General features: G+C 56.7%; 1 protein-coding gene across 3 annotated transcripts in view; it reads left to right on the forward strand.

The window, feature by feature from the left end:
- Positions 1-17,211, forward strand: part of TRIM67 (tripartite motif containing 67) — a 42,778-nt gene extending 25,567 nt beyond the window's left edge. The window contains exons 4-11 of one of the 3 annotated variants that reach the window (XM_037060235.1): positions 623-733; positions 1,802-1,961; positions 4,176-4,321; positions 7,927-8,065; positions 9,492-9,795; positions 11,929-11,982; positions 12,084-12,246; positions 12,873-17,211. In XM_037060235.1, coding sequence (XP_036916130.1) covers positions 623-733; positions 1,802-1,961; positions 4,176-4,321; positions 7,927-8,065; positions 9,492-9,795; positions 11,929-11,982; positions 12,084-12,246; positions 12,873-12,938 — 1,143 coding nt within the window. In that variant the 3' untranslated portion in view covers positions 12,939-17,211. The remainder of the gene's footprint in view (positions 1-622; positions 734-1,801; positions 1,962-4,175; positions 4,322-7,926; positions 8,066-9,491; positions 9,796-11,928; positions 11,983-12,083; positions 12,247-12,872) is intronic. The other 2 variants (XM_037060236.1, XM_037060237.1) reach the window with 2 other exon arrangements.
- Positions 17,212-17,717: the final 506 nt, after the last annotated feature.

Here is a 17,717-nt window from a genome sequence, read left to right on the forward strand (position 1 = left end):
CCAGCTCTGCCCCCTCCTTCAGGCTGTCTCTGATGTGCCGTGCACTCACTAATCAGTGATAATAACAGGACCCCCACCCACCACGAGGAGTGAGGGTTCCCCTCGCATGGCACTGGGCTCCTGGTCCAGGCAGGTGTCCGTGAGCATGCTGTGTTGACAAAGGACTGCTTCATTGGCCCCAGGCTTGGTCTGTTTTATAGACATTTCCCATCAGAATCAGAAGATACTACTTTCAACGAAAGAGGGAACGAGTGTTGGGGGTGGTCCGTGGTTTACCAGCAGAGCAGCTGAGCCCATCCAGTTGCCTAAGGCCCAACGGGAAGGCAGACAAGAAGCTAGAGAGTGTCCGACTGTGCCTCTCTCTGCTTGCTCTTCTGTCCAGAGCTCAGGAAGTTTGCTCTGTTGGGTGTCCTGGCTCTGCACATCAGGCAGTGGGTCCATTTGTCCACCAATAAAGAGGGCACTTGGCTCTTGGGAGCAGGGTGGCCAGAGGGGAGGGTACAAGGCGGTCCAGGCCAGGGCCACCCCTCCAGACCTTCCTCCCTGCTACTTCTGTGACACTCGCCGCAGCCAGGCTGCTGTTCCCCCAGTGAGGTGCTCACCAGGGATTCTCCCGTCGTAGATGGTTTGGGACCAGATCAACCACTGCACGCTGAAGCTGCGCCAGTCCACCGGGCTGATGGAGTACTGCCTGGAGGTGATCAAGGAGAATGATCCCGCTGGGTTCCTGCAGGTGAGCCAGCACCCAGGCCCACCAGTGAGCGTGGTTCCTTCCTCCAACTCCGCCTCCACTCTCCAGACCAGCCAAAGTCACAGCAAGGTCCCTCTCCGTGGCCTGGAGTCAAGTAGCTTCTTCTCTGCTCAAGGGTTCCCGAAGAGCTAAGTTCTCATCTTGACTTCCCCTCTCACCACTGATGACCTTGGTTCTGTGTCACTGAGGCACAAGCAGGTCAAGTGTCATCCTCTTGAAGGCCCAAATGCCTTGCTTTTATGCTTTGACTCCCAGAGACCCCAATGCAAACTCTTCCCCCAACGTGGAAAGGCTAGTCTTTGCCAGACCAGCTGGAAAGTAGTGTTAGCAGAATCCACATGACTCGTCACCTCAAGGAGCAGAGTCCTGCGGGCCTGGACGGGTGACTGCTGCCAGGCTGCCAGGGTCAGGGGCGTCTCTAGGGCACAAGACAGAGATTCCAACCGGAGCTCCGCCCTCCGTCTGTGGAGAAAACGACTCCCCTTGCTTAGTCCCCGAGATGGGCAGACGGGCGTATGGGGTCGCACTCTAAGGGGACGTGTGCAAACGCCTTGAACGGGCAGGACTTTGCAGCCAAGGAGAGCATGGTGGGGGGTGGTGCACAGTGTCTGGGGCAGAGGCTGCAGAACATTGGGAGGGCGCGCATCGGGTGGGGGTGAGCTTCCAAACTCCGGGGCTGTGCGAGGTGCGTTCTTCAGACGCTGTGACAAACAGTGCCTGTCACGGTGCAAGGTGCTAGGTCTAGCAGAAACGGTAGAATGAAGGATGCGTTTGTATATTTGAAAGTGTCATTGGTTTCATGAAAGGGTTTGGCCCGATTCTTTTTAGAAGCCAGGACACTTCACACTTCACATGACTGCACATATAAAATATGGTTTAGAAAGCACAGTGCCTTTGCATTTGTCCCATGTCATACTGGCAGGGGTGTCAACTGAGCACAGCCCCTTCCTGTCCCCAGGCACAGGGACAAGGCCCCAATGGCTCCCTCACCACTCACTGCATGACTTTTCCCTTGCAAATTAAAACCCTGAACTGTGTGCTCCCTTTAAGATCTCAGACGCCCTGATCAAGCGTGTCCAGGTGTCTCAGGAGCAGTGGGTCAAGGGCGCCCTGGAGCCGAAGGTGTCTGCGGAGTTTGACCTGACCTTGGACAGTGAGCCGCTGCTGCAGGCCATCCACCAGCTGGACTTCATTCAGATGAAATGTAGGGGTGAGCCGGGACTGGCCCAGTTCAGTCAGGGCTTCTGTCGGAACAGGCGTCCCCTCCGAGGGGCAGCTGAGTGCCAGCAGGAGGCTGTGGGACAGGGAGGGAGGCAGATGGGGAGGGAGGGACGCCCAAGTCACAGGCCTGGCTCCAGTCCAAGCTCAGCATCCCACAAGCTGGGTGACCTAGGGCAGGTAACACCCTGGTGCGAGCCCAGGTTTTCCCGTTTGTAAAAGAGTGTCATTGGTTCATTCAGTGACATTCGCTGAGTGCGTATGCCAGGCACTATTCCAGGTGCTGAGGACGGAGCCGGGAACAGCCCTACAAACTCCCTCGCCAGACTGAGCTGATGATATTCTAGAGAGAAAAATAGACTATACACAAACAAACCCATAATATGCCATCTGACAGAGGTGGGCGATTTTCTGGAAGGGGCAGTGGAGGTATGTTGAGGGGAAGAGGAGGAGAGAGGTGTGATATGGGGAAGAACATTCCAGGTGGCAGAGGGATGGCAAGTGCAAAGGCCCTGAGGCAGAAATGAGTTTTCTGTGTTCCAAGCAGAGCAAGGAAATCAGAGGGAAGAACAGAATGAAACAAGTGGAGGGTGGTCAGAGGAGAGTTCAGAGAGCCACAGGTCCTCCGTGAACCTGTGTTCCGTAGGAATTAAGTGAACCACAGGCTACGGATTAAGTGAACTTTGCATAACTTGCCCACATTACAAAATCAGCCAGACCCAGAATGCTCTTCAATGGGCAGCTTCTCCGGAGGCACCCAGGGGGCATTCGGGAGAGGGAATAAAACTGCTTAGATTTTTTAAGCGGAAATAGCAAAGGGCTGAGTGATGCACCTACAGAATCCACGAGGTCAGGAAAATCCTTGCTTGCAAAATACGTGGCCATTTGTAAACTAAAGAAAAAAAACACCCCAGCCTCTTGCACATCTCCACACTCACCCCCATACTCAGCTTACACCTGGAGGCAGGGTTGGAACTGCCAGGTATCTCAGGTGCCCATGAGGAGCAGGAGGAGACTGGCAGGGTGGGGCAGGAAGGAGGGGGTGGCGCTGAAAGTGGGGTGCTGCAGAAGGAGGCTTGGAGCTTCTCCAGATGCCACTGTGGATGGAGGGGGCGGTGGGGTTCACGGAGGACCTGGGAGAGCCCAGGGACACAGCCAGGGCTCTTTGCGCTGGCCAGCCAAGGTGGAAACCTGGGAGGTGGCGCCCTAACATTTGCCACCAAACGGAAACCTACAGATTTTACAAAACTGATAGGCAATTTTCCCTTTAGGAAAGGTCAGTGGCAACTATCTCTGTTTCTGAAATTCTTTGAGCCTGAACACAGCTTTAGAACAAAATCATTCTCCCAATCTCCCCTGAAGAGAGTTTATGATACGTTTGATTCAAATCCCTGCTCCCACGGGTTGACTGTCTGATTCCCCCAATGACACCACCCTCCCACCCCCACCCCGGCCCCCATTGTGGATCTAGTTGGGGGTGGGGGCAGGCTCACCGTCCCTGCCCCGCCCCCGGCTCCCCCGCCCTCTGTACGGGGCACGCCCATGCCCTTCCCTTCACCCTCCCTCCCCGGGCCCATTACCTGGGCTCTCTCTCTCCAGAGCTCCAAGGACCCTTCTTTTGCTGAAATAACTCGTTTCCTGAGCCCACACAGCCCAGTTGGCTAACTTCTACTACCTTTGCAACTTTCTAAATATTCTCTTATAAGAAGAAATAAAATTAAAAATAGAATGCTTCCAGCCAAAGGGTTACATGTGCCTTTGCACTTTGCTGCCCCCACCCCCAGCACCTTCCCAGGCCCAGGTGTAGACGACGGCAGGTTGGCCCCAGAGGGTCCCTGGGGGCTGTGCTGGGCTCGGGGGCATGTGGATGGAGGCTCTGCTGGAATTCCCACGGCTCCTCACCGTCCAACAGTCGAAACCAGTGAATGTCGATGGGTGGGTGGGTGGCAAGGGACCACCCTTCCTTGCGGAGGTCGAGGCACCTGCCGTGGCCCCTGAGATTCCTGGACGCCCAGTGCCGGCCCTCACCCAGCTGCCTTGAGTGTGGACCCCTGGGGCGAGGCTGGGAGTGGCTGCAGGGTGGCCAGGAGGGGGCTCAACCGCATTTCCTCTGGTGGCCGGGCCCTGGGAGGGGCAGAGGGCCACGAGGTGTCCCCGTGCCCTGAGGAGGGGGGTGTGCCCTAAACCTGGCCGCTCCCTGTCACAGTGCCGCCCGTCCCTCTGCTGCAGCTGGAGAAGTGCTGCACCCGCAACAACAGCGTCACGCTGGCCTGGAGGATGCCGCCCTTCACCCACAGCCCCGTGGACGGCTACATCCTGGAGCTGGATGACGGGGACGGGGGGCAGTTCCGGGTGAGCCCTGCTGCTGCTTTCAGGGGTCCGAACGCGCAGGCCGCGGTACTTCTCGCTGCCCGAGAGGCTGACCTCAGCCCTGACGCCACCAGTGAGGGTATTGGCCCCAAGGACAGAGGGCTGGGGGTGCAAGGGCCCCGAGGCAGGAATAGGTTTTCTGTGTTCCAAGGAAAGCAAGAAGGGCAGAGGGGGCCGGGGCTCACGGGAGAGGATGGGCCTTGTCTCCCAAGGGCTAGGTCAGGGTGGGCCCAGCAGGTGGAGGTGGTAGCCACAGGGAAAGCTGGAGGTGACTTTTCTGTGAAGACTGACACAGGTCTGAGCTGGAGCAGAGCTCAGAGAAAGCGTGACCTTGCATGGGCCTACCTCCCTGCTCACCCAGTAGGCCAGTCTTCCCTGTTCCCCGCACCCTCCCAGGCACCCCGCACGCAGCTCCCCAGTCCCTCAGCGCTCTCTCACACCTTGCCTTGCCTGGCTCACTCTTCCTTTTGCCTGTGTGTGGAAGACACCTGATAAAGGATTGTTGGAATCAGGTGACCTTCTGAAACACATGGCCCCGATGATGAAATACCATGGGAACAATAAGGGCTCTGAATGAGCCAGAAATGTGTCCTCGACCCCCCCCATCTGGTCTCAATCCTGGGACAGGCCCCTGCCCCAACCCAGGCCCCTAACAGAAGTTACCTTGAGATTTGACACAGTGAAGTTCAGGTCATGGTCAAGTTGGTTCGTTGACACGAACACCAGGAAGCACAAACATAGAGTCATGTTACAGCTCCTGCTTTCTTTTTTTGCCTCTTTTTAAAATATGTATTTTATCGATTATGCCATTACAGTTGTTCCATTCCCCCCTTCATTCCCCTCCACCCTGCACATCCCTCCCCCACCACTCCCCCCGTTTTATTCATGTCCATGTGCCCCAAGTTCTTTAGCTTCTACATTTCCCATAGTATTCTTGCCCTCCCCGCTGTCTGTTTTCATAGACCTACTGTCTATGCTACTTATTTTCTGTACCTTCTCCCCCCTTCTCCTCCTCCCACTCCCCTGTTGCTAACCCTCCTTGTGATCTCCATTTCTATGGTTCTGCTCCTGATCTAGCTGTCCTCTTAGTTTGCTTTTGTTTTAGGTGTGGTCGTTAATAACTGTGAGTTTGCTGTCCTTTCACTGTTCATATTTTTAATCTTCTTTTTCTTAGATAAGTCCCTTTAACATTTCATATAATAAGGGCTTGGTGATGATGATGAACTCCTTGAACTTGACCTTATCTGAGAAGCACTTGATCTGTCCTTCCATTCTAAATGAAAGCTTTGCTGGATGGAGCAATCTTGGATGTAGGTCTTTGGATTTCATGACTTGGAATACTTCTTTCCAGCCCCTTCTTACCTGTAAGGTCTCTTTTGAGAAATCCGCTGACAGTCTGATGGGAACTCCTTTGTAGGTGACTGTCCCCTTATCCCTTGTTGCTTCTAGGATTCTCTCCTTCATTTTAATCTTGGCTAATGTAATAATGATGTGCCTTGGTGTGTTCCTTCTTGGGTCCAAATTCTTTGGGACTCTCTGAGCTTCGTGGATTTCCTGGAAGTCTATTTCATTTGCCAGATTGGGAAAGTTCTCCTTTATTATTTGTTCAAATACGTTTTCCACTTGTGGCTGTTCCTCTTCTCCCTCTGGTAACCCTATAATTCGGATGTCGGAATGTTTAAAGATGTCCTGGAGGTTCCTAAGCCTCTCCTCAATTTTTGAATTCTTCTTTCTTCATTCTTTTCTATTTGGTCATTTTTTTCTTTTTTCTGGTCCACTCCCTTGATTTGAGTCCCAGTTTCCTTCCCATCACTATTGGTTTCCTGTGCATTTTCCTTCATTTCAATTAGTTTAGCCTTCATTTGTTCCTCTAATTTGTGACTAAAATCAACCAGTTCTGTGAGCATCCTGATCACCAGTGTTTTGCACTGTGCATCTGATAGGTTGGCTATCTCTTGGTTGCTTAGAAGTATTGGCTCTGGGGCTTTGAGCTGTTCTTCTTGAGTCATAAGGTTTTAATCTGTTCACGCCTGTTATGTATGAGGGGCGGAGCCTTAGGTGTTCACCAGGGTAGGGCGACCCAGTTGCCGGGCTGTGACTCTATATGTGGGGGTGGGGTCAGAGAGGGGCAATGGCGTTTTTTTCTGCTTTCTCTTGGATTTTGGTCCCCTTTGCTGCTTCCCGCAAGCAAATTGGGCCCTTCTGGTGCTGGTTCCCGGGTGTGTGGGCCTGTGCACCCTCCAGGACCCTGTGGGTCTCTCCAACAAACTCTCTGTGAGCCTGGGAGCTTCTCCCCGCACCTTGACCCTGAAATTTTTTCCAATTGGTGCTTTTAGGCTTTAATTCCCGGCGCTGAGGCCCTAGCCTGTGAGGTCTGTCTCACTGCTCGCTCCTTCGCTTGGTTTATCTGAGTGTGAATGTGTGACCGAGGTCAGCCAGCCACCCTGTGCCCTCACTGGGTCCATCCGTTGCCACCCCGTGCCTGGGATCTGCCAACTGCGGCCTGCGCACCTGGGTCAGTCTGGCCACTCTTTCCTGTGCGACCCTGCTCTGCCAGCCACTGGCTCTGCCCCTCTTACTGGTCTGGCTAAATGGTTTGTTGTTGTCAGACTTCCGTACAATTCAATTTTCTGTGTTTTGGCTGCATTTTTGTTATTAAACTTTGTTGTCTTTCAACTTGGCTGTGCGAGGAGGCACAGTGTTTCCACCCACGCCTCCATCTTGGCCGGAAGTCTAGCTCCCGCTTTCTGTCCCGGATGCTCTGCTCATTAATAACTTGGACAAACAGATGCAGAGTAAGGCCCCCGAACAACAAGGCAGGGAAGACACTTTAGACAGAGTATGGAGACACAGGAGAGATGTAAGGGGACGTTAGCAGGACAAGGGTAAATGGGACATGAGCAGGGAACAAAGTAGATCCCTAGAAAAAAATCTTTGGGGTCTGTGGCAGAAATATCTCACCCTCCTGGGAGGCCAAGAAAAAGCCACTGGAGGGTAGGGAAGAGGAAACTGGAAGTGGAAGATGCCAACTCAGGGGTGGGGGAAGGTGGGGAGGCCCGGAGCACCCCTCTCTCCCCAGAAGTGGTTCCAGCCCAGGTCCATTGGAATCCACCTGCGCTTGGTCACGCCCTTCCTCTGTCTGCCTTTCCCCATGTGTGTGTGCGATGGTCCTCGTTTCGAAAACGGTGGTCCTTCTGGGTTTGTGGACGCGTAGCTCCTTTCTGTAACTTCAGCTCCCGTTGGAAACCAGCATTCTTCAAGCGCTGCGTGCGGGAAGGAGGGGGCGCTTCCGCACCTCCATTGCCCCGGAGGTCCTGGTGTCAGAGGGCTGGCTCCGCCACTGCTGGCCATGGTCTGGCTGCGTCCTGCTGACTGCAGACATCTGGTCCCTCCCGGTCGCACGTCACGGGCTCACAGGCTGAGGGGCTGGTCAGCCACTGGTGAGGGTCGGTGCCCGATGTGGACACGGTGGTGCTCCTGCACCGCCGACTTACCCAAATGTTCCTTGTTCCGTAACTCTGACACGCTTGATGCCGACGTGTTGCTAAGAGAAGGTTTCCTAACGCGCCGCCCTGGCTCTCCTTCAGGAGGTGTATGTTGGCAAGGAGACCCTGTGCACCATTGACGGTCTCCACTTCAACAGCACCTACAATGCCAGGGTCAAGGCCTTCAACTCCTCTGGCGTCGGGCCTTACAGTAAGACCGTCGTCCTGCAGACTTCCGATGGTGAGCGCTGGGGGTCTCACTCCTGGGGTCGGGCGTGAGGGGAGTGGAAAGATAGACGCAGGCACGGTGGGTAAGCTTCTGAGGGAGGACCCGCATTTCGTATCAGGGACCAAGAACGACTATCAGCTGCTGAGGACTGAGCAGTGACAGAATAGAGGGAATGAGGTGGCAGTGAGGCGTGCACCTCTGCCCACCCAGTTCCTGCTTTGCTCACCTGCTCTTTGCCTGCTCCTCCCTCCTCACAAGCCACAAAAAACAGAGACATTCCTTCATCCCCTTTGCTGGGCCTGGCAAAGGGCACTAGCGTTTGAGAGCCTTGGGGAGACTAAAGCCCCACTTCTGAGGGACTCAGAGTGAGCAAGACAGTCCCAAGGGGGAGATGGCCATGCCACCACCAGGGAGGCGTGCCAGCTCCCAGATGTGAGCCTTCCTCACAGCAGGAACCTGTCCCCAGAGCACCCAGTGCGGGAGCTCAGATCTGTGGCTTCCATAGCTCGATGTGGCCTTTCAGGTTTCAGGCAATGTGACCACACCCACAGTGATGGCTGAGCACTCGGCGGGAGCCATGATGTAAATAAGGCACACGAGCCAAAGAGAATCTGCCCCACTAAACGAGGCCATCCTGCCCAGGCCGCAGATGTCCCAGGACGGTGCCAAGCCTCTGTCATTGTCCTCATTTACCCCAGCACACCTCCGATTGCCCAGGAAAATGTGACGGGCCCTGGAGGAGGGAGGGCCGGAGCAGATGCTGTTGTCAGGGGCACAGCGAGGACGCTTTTCTGGAAATGGTGTGACTTGCGGGGACGTTTTATGCACTGCAAGGCTCACTGGGCTTTCTGCCCCTGGGGGCTCCTGGCCTGAAGACGGGCAGCCCTTGCCCTGTGTGTTGTGGCTGCGATTTTAGAGGAAAGGCCTCCTTTCCCATGACCAGAGGGGGTTGGGGAGCAGGCGGGGGCGCCACCCAGTGGCCTGGGAACTGGGAGAATGGAGCCCTGTGACTTCGGTTACATCACTTCCCCTCTATTGTCTCAAGTCTCCCACCCGCGAAGAGGTGGGGCATGAGCGGCTCCTTCCTCTTTAACCCCTAACAGCATGCGAAGCACGCAGAGTGGCTTTGATCTGAATCCACCTGCGCTTGCTCACGCAGGGGCCAAGGCTCTCCGAAGCGCATTTAGATGTGGGGCTTCGGGGCCCGAACATCTGGGTTTCTGGCAAGTTGTGTGAGTGGGATTGGGAACGTGGATGAACACAGATCGCGGAGTGCATGTGTGTGTGCGTGTGCGTGTGTGTATCACACTGGGAGGAACACATGATATCGGGCCAACATCCCGATAGATGCAAGCAAGCCTGCATCTCTGAGCCCAGGTTGGATGCTGCTAGCAGATCCCCTCCCCTGACCTGCGCCTCTTCCCTCCTCCCTCTCCAGTGGCCTGGTTCACTTTTGACCCCAACTCTGGGCACCGGGACATCATTTTATCCAATGATAACCAGACAGCCACCTGCAGCAGCTATGATGACCGGGTGGTGCTGGGCACGGCGGCGTTCTCCAAGGGCGTGCATTACTGGGAGCTGCACGTGGACCGGTACGACAACCACCCGGACCCCGCCTTCGGCGTGGCCAGGGCCAGCGTGGTCAAGGACATGATGCTGGGCAAGGACGACAAAGCCTGGGCCATGTACGTGGACAACAACCGCAGCTGGTTCATGCACTGCAACTCCCACACCAACAGGTGCGTGGTGGGGTGGGGCTCGCCCTGCCCTCCTCACTCGCAGGAGTTTGGGAAGAAGGGCCCCGTGGGACCCGTGGCCCTCCTGCCATTCCCGAGTTCAGGCATCAGGAATGTGGAAGGTGCTTTCAGCCACACTGGTGTCTCATTTCCAAGTGGCTTTGACTCTGACCAGGTAGAAGTGAGCACAGGCCCAGTGAGTCAGTGGGAAACTGGTTACCCAGCACAGTGCATGCGCGCCCAGGTTCCAGGGGACCCTCCGTTGTGGTTCTCTCTCTGCTTCTGCTCCCCTTTCCTTCACACACTGTCAGCTCGGGCTCGCTCCCTGCCCTGTCGGGGTGCTCCCTGCTGGTGACTCTGTAAGGGGCTGCCCCAGGAGGATGCCTCAATGCCGGGGCGCCCCCAGGGACTGTGAGCACCTTGACTGAGAAGGCTGTGGGTCCGCACCTCCCATCATACCTCAGGGTCCTCCTTCTCCTCTTCCCCTGGGGGTTCTGTACGTAGGAGGTGGGGGCAGGGGGACTCCGCAAAGCCGGCATTGGCTGAGGACCCAGAAATGGAGAGCCGGGCCACATCGAGACCTCCTTGCTGTGGGTGTCCTTCCTGGTCTGCCGAAGGTTGTCTTCACAACCAGGAGAGGGCAGGAGCCTCGAGGAGCAACTCAGTGGACCCTTCTCTGAGCAGAGTGGGCCCTGGAGGTTCTCTGTATGCTGAGTTTACCTGCCGCTCCTGCATGTGGGTTGTGGTCTGGGGCAGGAACCCAGAGAACGCCTGCGGGTCCCCAGGGAACCTGGAAGCCCACCAGGCCCCTTCCACCTGCCTTTCACTGGGGGAGGGCGGTTCTGGCCCTCTGCACCCTGACCCCACTCTGGCTAGCTGGGCCCCCGAGCCGAGCCGCCCCCTATTCCTAGACCAGAGCGGGCAGGAGTGCAGGCCCACATCACTGCAGCGCCGACTTGGTGGCAGGCGCTGCGGGAAGCCCCGGTTTACAGGAGCTCGTTAAGGCCTCATAAAAGCCCTAGTGTTATCTCCATTTTACATATGATGAGGTCTGGGCTTAAAGGTGAACTGGGGACCAAGTCACTGGGCTAATCAGTGGTGCCACAGAATTCACCTCGGGACCCTGGCCGGGTTCTAGGGACGGGGTGGGGGTGGGGAGGAGGTGCTGCTGCTGCTGATAGAATAGTCCAAGACCCGGCGCAGCACCAGTGGAGCGAAGCGGCAGGCGGGGGCCGCTGGCGTTGACCTTGGACAATGCTGACCTCGGGCAGAGACTGCGCTGGCAAACACACCTGCATTTCAGGCTGGTGGCTACCGCCCCCTGGTGGTCGGTGTCGGAATAGTATCAGCGGCCGAGTTCTCGTGCCCTTTCCCACACGCTGGACCCTGCTGTGGGGCTCCGAGCCCCACCAACCCACGTCACGACCTTCCCTGCTCTCTGCCCCGCCTTCAGCCTCCAGCGGGTCGCTCATTCCCCGTCTGCAAAGGACACAAATGGCTTTCTCACCAGGCAGCTCTGCCTCGGTCAGGATCCAGCCTCACCCCAGCAGGGAGGAGGCAGGTGGGCCGAGGCGCCTGAGAGTGCCGCTCCCTGGATTCCAGGCTCTTCCCACGCCCAGTGGGTGTGAATTTCCACCACCACGAAACATACAAGAGTATCATCGACATTTGTCCAGAGCTTCCCACTTTATCTCCAGGGCTGCCAATCACCTGTGGGCTGTTAGACAGGGGACTCAAGTCCACCTTCCACACCTGTCCCCTGCCATACGCTTCCTCACCAGAGGCCCGGATACTTCCAGGGGGAGGCGCTGAAGTCGGGGGAGCCCTCCAAAATCTGGGCCTGGCCATCTGCCCCTGCCCTCACCTCCTCATCGGCACCAGCTACTGCCAAAAAGGGGCCCAGTGGGTTCTTTCCCCTGGCAGACCAAGGAGCCCTTTCCACCCCCACTCCCTACCCACATTTTCACACAGGGATGTTAACTCCCTCATGGGGCCCCCAACTCCCTGGTGTTGGGTCTCAGTCACAGTCGGGAAAGAAGGGGCTGCACACCCTGGTCCCTCTAGAGTGAGGAGCCTTACCTGAGGGGAAGGTCTTCCCATGAGGCCCCTTAACAGGTGGGTGCGCTTCGCTCAAAGGATCACAAGCCCAGGAGAACAGCTCCTTGTACCACCAGGGGCTGTGTGTTTTAGGTGAGGGCGTTCCCGGCATCCTTCCCGCTGTTTGCTTGAGCCCCCACCCACTTCCCGGGCTAGGAGTGGTGACGGCTCGCCCTGGGTCCTCTCTCCCCCAGGACAGAAGGTGGCGTGTGCAAGGGGGCCACTGTGGGCGTGCTGCTGGACCTGAATAAGCACACGCTGACCTTCTTCATCAACGGGCAGCAGCAGGGCCCTACAGCCTTCAGCCACGTGGACGGGGTCTTCATGCCGGCCCTCAGCCTCAACCGCAACGTGCAGGTGCCTCCCCCACCCCCTACCCCCAGGGCCAGAACCTGTCTGCCTGCTTCCCTGCTGTTCCAGGGACTCCTGTGGGGCCCTTGGGCAGAGAGGGCCATGGAGAAGCCCACCATAGCGCCTGCCCAGGTAGAGAGCTTACCTAGTGGCCCAGCTTGGGTGTTCCCCAGAGACCATCCCCTCTGGCATGATAAATTCCCCCTGTTCCTTTGAAATGGGCAGAGGCACTAAGGCTGCAGTTTGGGGAGAAGCGGGGGAGGGTTGGGGCAGGAGGATGGACCAGGGAAGGTGAAGTGATTCCATTTTCTGGGGAGGCAATCAGAGCAAAGCCAGTCCATGCCCCTGCCCAGCGTAGACCCTGATGGCCAGGCACCTACTGGGGCCTTTGGAGGTGCGGGGGCGAGTCATCATGGAGCTGTGCGCAGACCAGCTACTGGGGAGGGGGGGGACTCATGGACCTTACAGTAGTGGTTTGAGCAGCAGCCTCAACAGCGGACCCACAGCACAGAGTGGCTGCAGGCTGTGAGGACCCAGCGAGCTGTGCACAGCCTGTGGCCGCCGCGGTGTCTGGGTACTCGGGTCTTGTGTGGCGGCCTCTCCACCCTCACCCAGCCTGCCTTCGTTTCCAGGTCACCCTGCACACAGGACTGGAAGTGCCAACAAACCTGGGGCGGCCAAAGCTGTCGGGCAACTAGCCCCCAGCCCCAGCCCTGCATGGGCCTTGGGGAGAAGCCCGCCACCCCTCGCTAAATCTCAATTCAACAACCATGCGGGCAGAAGACCGCATCGCCATGTGACCCAGAAGCCGCTGAGACATGTTTTCTTTGGGGGACAGAGGACGGGTCTGCAGGCCAGGCCTGTGGAGGCCACCGTCGGTGCAGAACATGGGCGTGTGTTCCCCTTGGTCCCGCCCAGACTTTTCAAATACTCGCAAAGAAGGACCCTTCTCAAGGGAGAGAGAAAGGATTTGGGGTTTGTGGTTCTGTTTTCTGCCATCTGTTTTCAGAGCTGGTCTTTTGGTGGGGAGGGCGAGAGTCTAGTGGGGGCCACCCCATCCTGAGAGTAGGTGGCAGGAGACCCTCTGGAGCCCCGTGTCCGGAGGGTCCAGCTTTGCTGGGTGTCACTCCTTCAGAGTCCCAGTGTTTTCATCTTTGCTGGGAAAACTTCTTCAGCTTTCTGGTCCTGGGGACGTCAGTATGTTCCGCCGCTTGCAGCCCCAACCCAGGATCGATAAAAAGGGCACTAACTATTCAATTGGTCTTCACCTCTCTCGTTTCCTTAGGTCCTTCATTCACCAACCAGTCAATCTCTCTCTCTCTCTCACACACACACAATAGTCTACTAAAATTAATTCACTCGGTTCTCAGTTCTTAAACACAGAAGAAAACACTGAAATTTGAATTTCAGTGACTACGTGACAAGTCTCCACCTGGATCTGGCTCCCCAAGAGGTCACCTGCAAACCTGCCTGAGCCGCTCTCCCAAGCCATGCCCCACTCAGACTCATGGCGTGTAGCATGGGAGGCCCGGGGAGGCCTCTGAGAGCAGGCCTGCCTTTGCTTCGAGGTCCGTCTGTCTGTCATCACGAACGCCTCACGAGCAAGAAGTGGCCACCGTGGCAGAGTGGCCCTCCTTCGACAGGGCAGGCAGGGCCTCTGAAAGGCAGGAAGTGGACAGCAATATCATGTTCCTTGTCTCCCAGCTTCCCAGCACGAGCCTGGGTGTGGGGAGGCCGCGGGGCTGGGGTGGGGCTCAGGCTGAGCCCATCCCTCCTTGCTGAGAACACAGCCCTTCTCCCCTGAGACCCACGTCGAGTCATGCTCATCTCTCAGCGCAAGAGCTCGTTCCAGGGGCTGGTCCTGCCTCGGAGCACCTTGCTCCTCCTTCCTCTCCTCCTTCTCCTTGTCACCTGCCGCCTCCATCTCCATCTGGTAGTAAACCTCTCACCTTTTTACAAGAATATATTTTATCAAGCATTTTATTTTTGAGGTTGAGGAGTCACTTCTCTATTCGCTGGATCAGATTTTTATAAAACTGAGCCCGTAAACCGGCCCTTACTGTGTCCACTTGGTTCTAGCTGCTTGTTGGGACACCGCACTTGCTTTCTGAGTGACCCGGCCCAAGCTGGGCAGGCCCTGCTCTCTGTTCAGCAGATCCGACGATCCTACCTCGAGCCCCTGCTCCTGGACCTCCAGGCTGCTTTGTCCAGCTGTGTCCACAGGTGTGGCTGGCTGGGCCAACTGCCTGGCAGCCCCAGGAGCTGTCCGGTGCTGTATTTAAGCCTCACACCAAGGTCCTGGCAACCAGGGCCACCCCAGGCTGCCCCCGGTCTTCATCTGTACGGTTGCCTCTCTTCTCTGCTTCCACGTTCCTTAGTTTCACTCCTTTCCTGTAGCTCTGGGTGGAGTCGGCTTGGAGGGTGGGGAAAGATTCCTGAAGATTGGAAGACATGGAAGAGCTATGGCTTCCTGGGGCCAGCGAAGCCATGGGCAACTGGTCTAGATGCATCAGCTTTGGGAAACGTCTTCTGGAAAAAGACGAGGCCAGTGTGCCAAGAATAAGAGTGTGCCTGGGAAGTCAGGGAGGGCTGCCTGGTGGAGGTGGCTTTTTACAGTGGAATCCGGATGAGAGGCTGGAGAGTTCCCAGAATCATGGAAACAGGTCACCAGGCAGCCCTGGCTCTGCGTCTCTGGAGAGGAGCTACTTGAGCTCAGCCCAGGCTTGGTGTCACCCCTGGAGAGCCAGCACCTAGGTCCCAGGATGACATGGAAAGGGAGAAGAGATATTCCCACAATTTCAGTTGGCCTCTGTAGGAAGAAAACTACCTGACATTCACAGAGAAGCCACCAAAACACCCTGCCGCTCCCCCACACCCCGCGGGCAGCAGGCGGGAGGTCCTGCGGGTGCCAGAGCAACGCGACTCCCCCTGTTCTGACCCCTGGGGGAACCCAGAAGCAATACGGCTGACACCAGGGATGGCGCCCGGCTGTCCTGCAGCCACCTCTCCTGTCTTCAGCACAAAACGTCTTTCAGGGACAAGAACAGACCTCAAAGAGAAGGCAGGTCCGTGCCACACACTCGAGTCCTCGAGGGATCGGCGACATGGAGCAGGAGCCCTGCAGCTCCTGGTGGCCTTCCGTCGTCACCCTCCCCGGAGGCCCTGGGAGTCCGAGTAGAAGCCGCACGGCATGGGCGTCTCATCGGCCAGCGAATTCCCTGTCCCTTCAAAGTGGTGACATTTTTGTACGTTAAAGTTATATCGAGATGACGCTTTTGTTGGGCTGGCTGAGGACTAGCTTGGTGTCCATCTACAAAGCAGTTTCAGTGAGACGGGGATTGAAAGTAACTTAAACATGGTTCCCCTGCCTTGTAAATAACGCCTCTGGGAGCTCCTCTGCCCTCTGTTCTCTGCGGGTCAGCAAGTTCGGTCAAAGCCTATGCCTTTCTTTTTGGAATTAATCTCTTTCCAAAGTCTCCAATAGCATCTCACTGCATAGCCTCCTAGCTCCTAATTTACAGCAACGTAAGACATTACTCAGCCCTGCCTTTCTCCTTTCTAACCAGTGAATGATTCCAGCAAGAGGGGACACCAGAAATCCTGGCCCACAGAGGAACTGACCTATAAATTGTACATAGTTCAAGGCTGGATCTTCAGCCCTGTGTGTAGTCGTAGTTGCAACAGCACCCTCAGCGCCCCCGGAGTGAGCCTGGGACGCTCTATGGGGTTCACCAAGGGCACAAACCTGTCCATCCTTGCTCTCGGTGACCCTGCCCTCGGCCGCCCAGAGCACTCTCAGCAAAGCCTCTCCACAAAGCAACAAAATGAAGGACCTATGTATACTTTTCCCAGGGCTATTTGCAGTTCAGCCTTAATCCTAATCACAGGTGTAAGGCCTGGTCCTTTTCGAAGGCACGTTTCAGCACAGGTGACAGGTGGTGCATAGGTGAAGCTGCTGTGGCCCCATGGCTGCCTGCTGGCTCCGAGACAGGGCAGGTCAGATCCTTGGGGACCCGACATGTGAATGCGGAATGGCACGGTTGCAAGGCCCACAGACGGTTCCAGGGTTTCTCAGCCTCGGCGCCATCGACACCTGGGGCGTGTCCTGGGTAACACTCTGCTGTGGGGGCTGCCCTGTGCCCTGGAGGGTGTTGGCAGCATCCCTGGCCTCCACCTTCTCAGTGCCAGTAGCAACCCCCAGGTTAGTGGTGACAATTGAAAGTGTCTACAGATAGGGCCAATGCACCATATCTGGGGGACACCCCTGGTTGAGGGCCACTGGGTTATGCAAGTAGTTCGGTGTCAACAGGAAGAATGATGAAGTGGGGGAGGGGTGTCTGCTCAGTGACATGGGAAACCTGTATGACAGGGCTGCGGGCCCTGGTCTCTGTCCCCAAGACTAGGCTTCTCCGCAGGGCTGCAGTGCTCTACCAGCTGGGGACTGGCAGGGAAAGTGCCGTCAGCGGTGAGCAGGAGCCAACCTGTCCAACGCACTTTGTGTTCACTGAAGATGCCCCCAGCCCCCACCCCCATTCCTAGAAACGAAAGTCCTTCACTGCCCTTGGCCACTTGTGACTGAAATCAACAGATACTTCTTAATGGGTTGGTGGCCTTTGACTGCTTAGAAATGTGCCCAGACATCCTTAGAAGCTACTGGAGGTCTGTGCTGGGCCTGGGACGTCTCAGGACTCCTCTGAAGGTGAACCAGGCCCCTGGCTGTTTCGGTCACCACATTCCTGGCTGTGAAATAGACAAGAGTAGGTTGCGGGCAGGACGGGCAGGACGTACTGATCAGACACCAAGCTCAACCCTCAGAAACTCATCTTCTCACCTGGTTTGGGCACTGGGCCAGCTCTGGGTGGGGGCAAATCTCCCAAATCTTTGTGCCTCGGTACCCCCACCCAAAAATGGGACTAGTCCTACTAACCTACCTCCTCTGACGCATCCTGAGGATTATGGAACAACACTTAAGAAGTCTGTCATCTAGTAAGCCTAGGCTCACAGCTCACATTTAATGTAGCAAGTCCACTGGTGACTCTCCGGAGTTTTCTCTGGCCACAGTGTCTTCCATCCAGGGCTCTCATGACCGCATTTCTCGCGCAGTTGCCTGGCCTTGTGGGGCGAAGCTGACACTTCACACAGTCCTGTAACTGCAGAGAGCAGTGTCCCGAGTGTCCCTGCTCCCAGTGGCCCGTACAGTCTGCACCAGATGCTCTCAGCCGGCCCTGCGTCTGCGGCCTCGTTCTCAGTCCCTGGGGCATCTGCGTGCAGAAGTTCCCTTCAAATACAAAGAGATGAACACCCCCATGTCTAACTCCTCGGTCACCATACGTTCTGGTATTTAAGGGCTCCTCCACCCATAATGTGACCCCTTTGTTGCCAAAGGTGTCGGCAGAGGGAGCGCTTGGAGCCAGGGTCTCAGAGAAAGGTGACGTGCCCAGGCCGCAGCCCAGAGGGCAGGGCAGGGGCGCTCCAAG

Source organism: Sturnira hondurensis, unplaced genomic scaffold (genome assembly GCF_014824575.4).
Source record: "Sturnira hondurensis isolate 20B ecotype Veracruz unplaced genomic scaffold, ASM1482457v3 Scaffold0011512, whole genome shotgun sequence".
Taxonomy (NCBI): Eukaryota; Metazoa; Chordata; class Mammalia; order Chiroptera; family Phyllostomidae; genus Sturnira; species Sturnira hondurensis.